The sequence below is a fragment of the Chinchilla lanigera genome, unplaced genomic scaffold, assembly GCF_000276665.1.
Source record: "Chinchilla lanigera isolate Chin_1 unplaced genomic scaffold, ChiLan1.0 scaffold00193, whole genome shotgun sequence".
Classification (NCBI taxonomy): Eukaryota; Metazoa; Chordata; class Mammalia; order Rodentia; family Chinchillidae; genus Chinchilla; species Chinchilla lanigera.
Window position 1 is genome coordinate 470,309 of NW_004955594.1, and position 7,950 is coordinate 478,258.

Below are 7,950 nucleotides of genomic sequence, written 5' to 3' on the forward strand. Positions count from 1 at the left end.
CGCTTGCCAGGCAGGCGCTTTTGCTGCTGAGCTAAATCCCCAGCCCCAACTACAGGTTGTTTACACCGAACATCCTTAGATGTAAGTAATAAACAGTTTGGAAGCAGAGATTGTAAAAAAGCACACCAAGGCAGTATTAGCCAAAGAACAACCAAGGGTACTGTAAGTATCCAACAAAACAGACTTTAAGACAATAAGCACTATTATATACAGCTAAAACCAAAAAGACATAATAATCCTCAAACTGTATGTATCTAACCCACTAAAACATAAAAAAGACCAAAATTGCTTTGTTAAAATGAGTAGCTGGTAGTAGGCCAACCTTCCCAACTTGAACCATTCCAGCAGCCAGAGAAAATACACAACTCCTCTGTTGGAAGAGAACAGAGAGGTGCTGTGAGGGGGATACAAGGATAAGACTCCCGCCAGAGAAAAACACTGAGTGGTGAACTAATTTCCTGCAGTCACTTTCTTTTTTTTGTCATTTTGAGGCAGGGTCTCCCCATGCAGTTCAGGCTAGTGTTGAGCTCACTTTTGTAGCCCAGGCTGGTCTCGAACTCGCAACGATCCTCCTGCCTCAGCCTCCCGAGTGCTGGGATTACAGGAGTGCGCCACCACGCCTGGCCCTGCAGTCACTTTTAACAAACAGCACATGAAGTGACATTTCTCTTTGTAGAAATAGGTCAGCTTTTTAATAAATGGAGAAAAAGTGAATTTGAATATCATTTTGCAACTCAAAATTAATGGACATGGGCAGTGAACATCCTAAAAAAGGGACACACTAGATATTCTCTGCCTCTTCAAAAGAGCAAAGGCTTTGGAGGAAATGTTCTAGTTCTAAACCATAACAGTACCCAATGCATAAAAAGAACTCCTACAATTAGAGAATCAACCCACTATTAAATGGGTAAAAAAGTTTTCTTCATTCACTGTGTTATTATTCTACCACTCTCTTTTAAAACACTTGACAGGCGCTGTTCCCGTTTACAACACCAATAACTTCCACTTTGTATAATCCAAGTCTATTCTCAGTTCTGATCTCACCTTAGCCATTAGCAATTATTTGACAAAGATCATTTCCTCCTCTGTGAACTGTTCCTAGTTTGGCTTCCAGAACCCCACAGTCTCCTGGTTTCCCTCTGACCTCACTAGCAGCTTCTTTTTAATCTGGATTTTTTTTCTGGATGATTCCCAATTTGCCTCCAGCCCAGACCTCTCCCAAATTTCAGGCTCATACATTTAATTGCCTATTTAATATTTCCACTTGGATGTCCCAAAGGATTCTCAAATATGTCCAGAACTGATCTCCCAGTTTTTCCCTCAAACTGTTCTCCCCACTCTGACCCATCAGAGATGACAACTACTCTCCCAACAATTCTGACCTCAGAGGCACTTCCATGCCTCTCTTTCACAGTCCACCTCTAATGAACCAGATCATGCTGGCTCCAACTTCAAACTAGATTCACAATCTGACTCTTTCCAACCAACCCTCACTGGCACCACGTTGGCTCAAGCTATCATCAACCTTACCTTCATTAGGAAAAAGGCCTTGCTTCTGTCCTTGAGATTATAAACCAACAACCCAAGTGATTCACATAGTTTGATCACGTTATTCACCTTCTCAAAACCCTTAGCTGCTGCTACAACTTGACATCCACACCCCCTCATTCTGTTTTATTTCCTATTTCCTAAGCACCTTGTAACCTATGATATAAATTTTTATCTCACTAGAACGTCAGTTCTGTGAGGACAGAAATTTTTATCCGTTTGTTTTTAAGTGCCTAGGATGATGCCTAGAACATGTTAGGTACACAATAAATAATTATTGAACTTTTACTGTCTAGATCCCATTAGACTGTGACCTCCCCAGGGCTAGACGCATTGTCTGTTTGGTTCACTAATGTATCCCAGGTATATCTAGTTAGGAAGGGTGCAGGTATATGTTATAATCGTCACTACTACATTAAGGCATAAAGCCTATGTAAAGCTGCATTGAGTGTTCAACTGTACCACAGGTACTAGAGTTTGCAATATTAACTATCTTTGATACACAAATTTCCCCCTCTCCCCAAGGGCTTCTTTCTTTTTTTTTGGTCTTTCTGAAACAGGGTCTTGCTATGCAGTTCAGGCTGGCCTTGAGCTCACTTTGTAGCCCAGGCTGGTCTCGAACTTCCAAGGATCCTCCTGCCTCAACCTCTCAAGTGCTGGGATTATAGGTGTGCGCCACCACACCTGGATTTCCCAAGGTTTATTTCATTTTCTTCTCTATGTAACCTGCCTGTAGGCTTTCTCTAATCTAATGACTTTGTGCTTATTTTTAAAGATAAAAACTTTTACCCTCACAAAATCAGTACATGTATGTACATTATAAAAAAATAAAGACACAAACAAACCAAAATAAGAAAAATACTCTATTTTTACCATGCAGATTACTACTATTAATACACCTTTTTTTATTGGTTTGTTTTTGGTTTTTTTTAAGACAATGTCTCGATATAGTGGCCTGAACTCATTATGTATCCCAGGTTGGCCTTGAACTCCTGGCAATCCTCCTGCCTCAGCCTCCCCAGTACTGGGATTACAGGTATGCCCCACCACGCTCAGCTGTTAATGCACGTTTAATGTGGGTCATTCCAGATATTTGTGTGCATTTAGATTTTTCTAAAATGAGAGCATACTGTTCATAGTGTTTTCTATCCTGCTTTTGTCCATTAATACTATCTTTCCATGTCAATGGCTTTGCATCTCATCTAATATTCAGCCTATATTCAAATTTCTTCCATTTTCACCCAAATCAAACAATATTTATCTAAAAACAAAACTATGTACCTCGTGCCCAGACTACTCTTCCCTGTCACCTGCCTCCAAACTCATACATTTGAAATGTTAGTCATTTGCTACTCTTAGAAGCTTCCTCTAGATCCACACCTTGCTCTATGCTAATAGCACTTTGTACCAGAGCATCTCTACTGCTCTGTGTGGTACACTTATTTTATTTATATACCTAGCACACATCCTAGACTATGTCCTTGTGCTGTGCTGGAAGCAGATACTAAACTTTACTTCATGTGGCACATGGTTGATATTCCCTAAATATTCAACCAATAGTACAATACTGAGACCTACACAACAAAACTATCCACTTGCCAGGTGTGGTGGTGCATGCCTATAATCCCAGCTCTTGGGAGGCTGAGGCAGGAGGACCACCGCAAGTTCGAGGCCAGCCTGGGCTACAAAGTGAGCACAAGGCCAGCCTGAGCTGCATAGTGAAACCCTGTCTCAAAAGGACCAAAAAAAAAAATCCACAAAGATTATAGTGAACTCACTTTATATGCTATATAAAAAATACAACAAGAACTGAGAGCAAGGATTCCTTTGACCTATGCCTATTAATCACGAAATCCTGGGAAAGTCAATCCCTTATGGATCTTTCATTAGCAAAATTAGAAGGGTCAATGCTATATGATCCTAGACACTTTGGAATAAAGTCTTCAACATTCATCCTGTTATGTTTGCAAACTACCTGTAGACTAGCAACACCAACTGCTAGCAAGGATGTGACATAGCTGGACCTCTTGTATACTTCTGGTGGGAACATAGCATGATATAGTCAATTTGGAGGGCTTTGGCAGTTTCTCATAAAACCAAACACACACTTTAGCAATTCCAACTCTGGATATTACCCAGAATAAATGAAAACAGATGCTCATATCAGGACAATGCCAAAAAGAGGAAGCAATCAAAATAGGCAGACCGATTAAAATATATTAAAACTGTAGTAAATCTATACACAATGGGACACAACACTTAAACTAATTTACTGATATATACAACATCACAGACAATTTTCAAAGTATTATACTAAGAAAACTGAAAACAGTAGCTACCAATGCTTCCATTTATTCCATTCAAGAACAAACAAAACTAATTTATAGTGGAAAAAAATTTATGGTTGTTCTGGAGGTGAGGAGTGTGACTGGAAAGAGTCATGAAAGAACTTCCTGGGGTTATGGAATATTTTGATCTGGGCAAGAATCAATTCCAGAGAGAACTGGATACATTTGTCAAAATTCATCAAACTAAACATTTGCTACACGGATATTTTATTGTATGTAAAGCTTGGGGTGTACGCCTATAATCCCTGCACTCAGAAGGCTGAAGTAGGAGGATTATGAGTTCAAGGTCAACCTGGATCACATTAGTGAGACCTTGCCTCAAAAAACTGAAAAAGTTCAAGACTTACAAGCTTTTTTTTAAAAAGAAATTTTGTACTTACCTCCGTTTCTTTTGAGCAAGATTCAGTTCCATAAACTTATACTTCTGGTACTGTTCATCCAGCTTCTTTAATACTGTATCTGCAGTCTCATTCCCAGGCTGTTTCATGAAAGAGTCTACATCTTCCTTTAAAAACAAGAATACAAGGGGCTGGGGATATAGCTCAGTGGCATAAGTGCCTGCCTGTCAAGCACAAAGTCGTGAGTTCGATCCCCAGTACCGTAAAAAAAAAAAAAAAAAAACAAGAATACATTACAAATTTTAAGAATTTATATCACTCATCTGACTTATTACTATTTTCTTTTTAAAACATAAAAGGCTTTCTTTTTCTCCAAAAGTTTGTTTTTAACTCAAAAAAGTGTTTGCTGGATTCAATTCCCAGTAACACAGGAAAAAAAAGAGACCACTTCAGACAATTTATATACATTATGTAGCTAATTTATTCTCCTTCACCTTCTTTTAATTTTTATTTATTTCATAAGTATGGAGATAAGAATGACCTTGCTTGCTTTATGCATTTCCCATGCATATGAAAATTACCAGTCATCAAAGACATTGCCTATTTGTGTGCCCTGGCCATAAAATGATTCAACCAAGTGCACGTCAAAATTACTGATTACTTATTTTTAATTCAACAAGGTATGCAATAGAAATCATGCCAAGTATGATCACCAGGTTCCGAAGGTGAGCCACAAAGGCTTCCTTAAGTATGAAGTAGTTGAAATAAAGTAGTGTAAACCTAAAAAGCAAACAGAACAATCTCTTGAAATAAATAAGCAAAAGTATACTATTTAAAAAATTTTAATATGTACCACCTACTCTTTAAAGAAAACCTAATTAAGTAGATAAGGATCAGGAAATAGATGAAAATATATGGAAAGTCTGTATAATACAATGTGCTACAGGAATATAAAACGAAATACCAAGAATGCTGTTATAAAATACAGGTCAGGAAAAATCTCAAGGAGGTAATATCTGAAACAAATAGTAAAAAATGAAGCGTATACCAGATAGGTAAGGGTAAAAAGGACAATTCAAGGAATGAAAGAAAAAAAAGATTACTGTACCAGTAGAGTTGGGGAAAAGGCTAGGCGAAACTAATAACTGTCGTATACCGCCTGTTATTAGTGTAGAAAGCAACGTCTATTCAGCACCTACTATATTTGCAAGTTAAAGAAATAGGCGCCAAGTGGCAAAGTGAGATGTTCAAGGCTAAGCAGCAACTGGGAAACAAAGGTAGGTTTCAAACTCTCATCTATGTAGAATCTAATGTTCTTTCTACAATACCATGTCACTGTTAAGTTTGGGAACAAAAATAATTATGTAAAATATGGGTCCCTCACTACATGATGTTGGTGAAAGTCTGAAGTTCTAGAAAAAATAATCCATTAAAATTTTAGGGGGAAAAGCATTATAAGACCTCATAAAATCTTCAGATACAGTTTATTTTCCTGAATTAGACTTCTGAAGTCAGGTCTAGCTGAGCACTATGGATGCTGCGCTAACTTAGGAGCTTATACTATGTGTCAGACACCATGCTAGGCCTAGGAAAAATGACATGAAGGAAGAGAACTTACCTTATTCTCCTCCCAGCAGCAGAGCATGAGAGTAGGTAGAGGCTCTGGAGCCCACACATTGCCCAAATTCAAATTCAGGACACCTCTACATCACTTCTCGGCCTTCTGGCTAACATCAAGTGGACATCTCTACATCCTCTCCTGAGACTGGTTACTCAAGGGCTCTATTTCTCAGTTTCATACGCACAAAATGATGATAATGGTAACAGTAACTATCCCCTAGGCTTTTGTAAAATAATTCAGAAAATACCTGACGTTCAGCAAATGTTATTTCTTGTTACCATCAGCTGAGATAAACGTAAAGAAGTAAATGGCACAGTTCGGACAGAAAACACAGAATAACGCAAGTAATTACAAAATTCAATCCAAACAATGCAAACATACCATATAAAGTATGGTCTAAAAACGGGCTGTTTTAAGCACGTCAGACACGATTAACAAAAAGGAAGAGAAAATCCCAAGACTTTATAGTAGCTCAGTACAACGAAAGAGGAAAGCCATTCGAGGATTCTGTCGTTACTTTTAACAGCTTCCCAAAGCTATCTTCGGAGAGCTTGATGAGAGACTAAGGCCCACGGCTTCCACCTGCTTCTCTCTGGACGGCTCGGTCTCCCGACTCTGCGCCACCTTCAAACCGCACCCCCGCCTCTGCGCGCCACCGCGTGCAGCGCGCTCTCTACCACAACCCGCAGGGACGCGCCGAAGGGCAAGCACGGCTCCCGCGCGGTCTTTCGAAGACGCCTGCGAAGGGCAGCCCGCTGCCGGCCGGACGCCGAGTCCCGCCCGCACGGCTTCGGCACACCCTCGCCGGCCCGCACAGCCCGCTCCTCCTTCGCACCAGAGCCCTCCGCCACGTGCCGCGGGGACACGGGGGCCGCCTCGTCCCACGGCCCGCCCCCAGGCGCCCTCCCGGCTCCCTCCAGCCGCGCGCGGCGGCTGCGGCACCGCCGGCCCGCCCTCCGGGGATGCCCGCTCCACACCCGCGGCCTCCGCGCTCCCACCGTCTTTTCGGGCTGCGTTTCCCCAGGACGAGCCCCGCAGAGCTCATTCGGTCCTGAGGAGGAGGGAGAACGGCTGAGGGCTCCCTACGTGGACCTTTGCCTCAGCTCCCCACCCCCAACAGTTCTGGCTCTGGAGGGCCAAAAGGAAAAACAGTCCTCGGCCTCGAGCCAAGATGCCAGGGACGGTGGGACCCTTACCACAAACACAGCCTCAGGAATTCCCAGGTGGAGCCGCCGCCCACTCCCCAGAGCCGCTTCTCCTGAGGTACCATCGTCCTTGGCCGCCGCCATCTTGAGAAAGCAAGCGCGCGAGCAACTGCCTCCTGCGCCGCCAGCTACTGGGGAAGAGCGATTGGCTCGTTTATAGCTACAGGCCCGCCCCTACCGTGTGAGCGTGCGCATTTATTGGTGCGTCGAGGGGTACCTCCCCCTTCTTCTTTGGCCCAGTAGCCCAACCTAGGAGGGCTGATTGGCTACACGTAGGTGAGCGACAAGCGTAGCAGGGAAGCAGAAGAGAGGCGGGAGGTGCAGACAGGACCAATAGGGACTCCCGGGAAAGGGCTCTTGGAGATTTTGTTGTTAGGCAGGGCTAAAGCCCTGGGAATGGGAACCACCGGGATCCCATCCCCGCCCCCAAACAGGTTGCAACCTCCGGAATGACTTCTGCAGTAACTTCATCCCTTATCAGACCCAGGCAAGCCTGGGCCTAGACACCACCCCGCACCTGACGAGTCCCATTGTCCCAGGGAGCTTTACCGGTCCTAGTTTTGTGTCTCTTTCGAAGTGGGGACCTCGGCCCATCATTTCTCGAGGCCACTTTTCAGGTCAGAATCTTGTCAGCCTAGCTCAGAAACTTACAGCTTCACACAAAATCTTAACTCAAGCCAGATGTGGTGGCACACGCCTGTCATCCCAGCACTCGGGAGGCTGAGGCAGGAGGATCACTTCCAGTTCGCGGCCAGCCTGGAATATACAACAGACCCTGTTTCAAACAAATCTTAACTGTACATGGGCCCCAACATTGCCTGCCGCTACTGCCAAACCTGTGGCATGCGCGCCAGCGGGCGTGCAGAGCTCTCTGTTGGCATTCGAGCCAA

General features: G+C 43.2%; 1 protein-coding gene across 2 annotated transcripts in view; it reads right to left on the bottom strand.

The window, feature by feature from the left end:
- Vbp1 (von Hippel-Lindau binding protein 1) overlaps positions 1-7,196 on the bottom strand; it is a 27,457-nt gene extending 20,261 nt beyond the window's left edge. Inside the window, exons 1-2 of one of the 2 annotated variants that reach the window (XM_005414645.2) lie at positions 7,052-7,196; positions 4,277-4,401 (exon numbers count right to left, since the gene is read on the bottom strand). In XM_005414645.2, coding sequence (XP_005414702.1) covers positions 4,277-4,401; positions 7,052-7,144 — 218 coding nt within the window. In that variant the 5' untranslated portion in view covers positions 7,145-7,196. Of the gene's footprint in view, positions 1-4,276; positions 4,402-4,947; positions 5,027-7,051 lie in introns of those variants that run through there. The other variant, XM_005414646.2, reaches the window with a different exon arrangement.
- Positions 7,197-7,950: the final 754 nt, after the last annotated feature.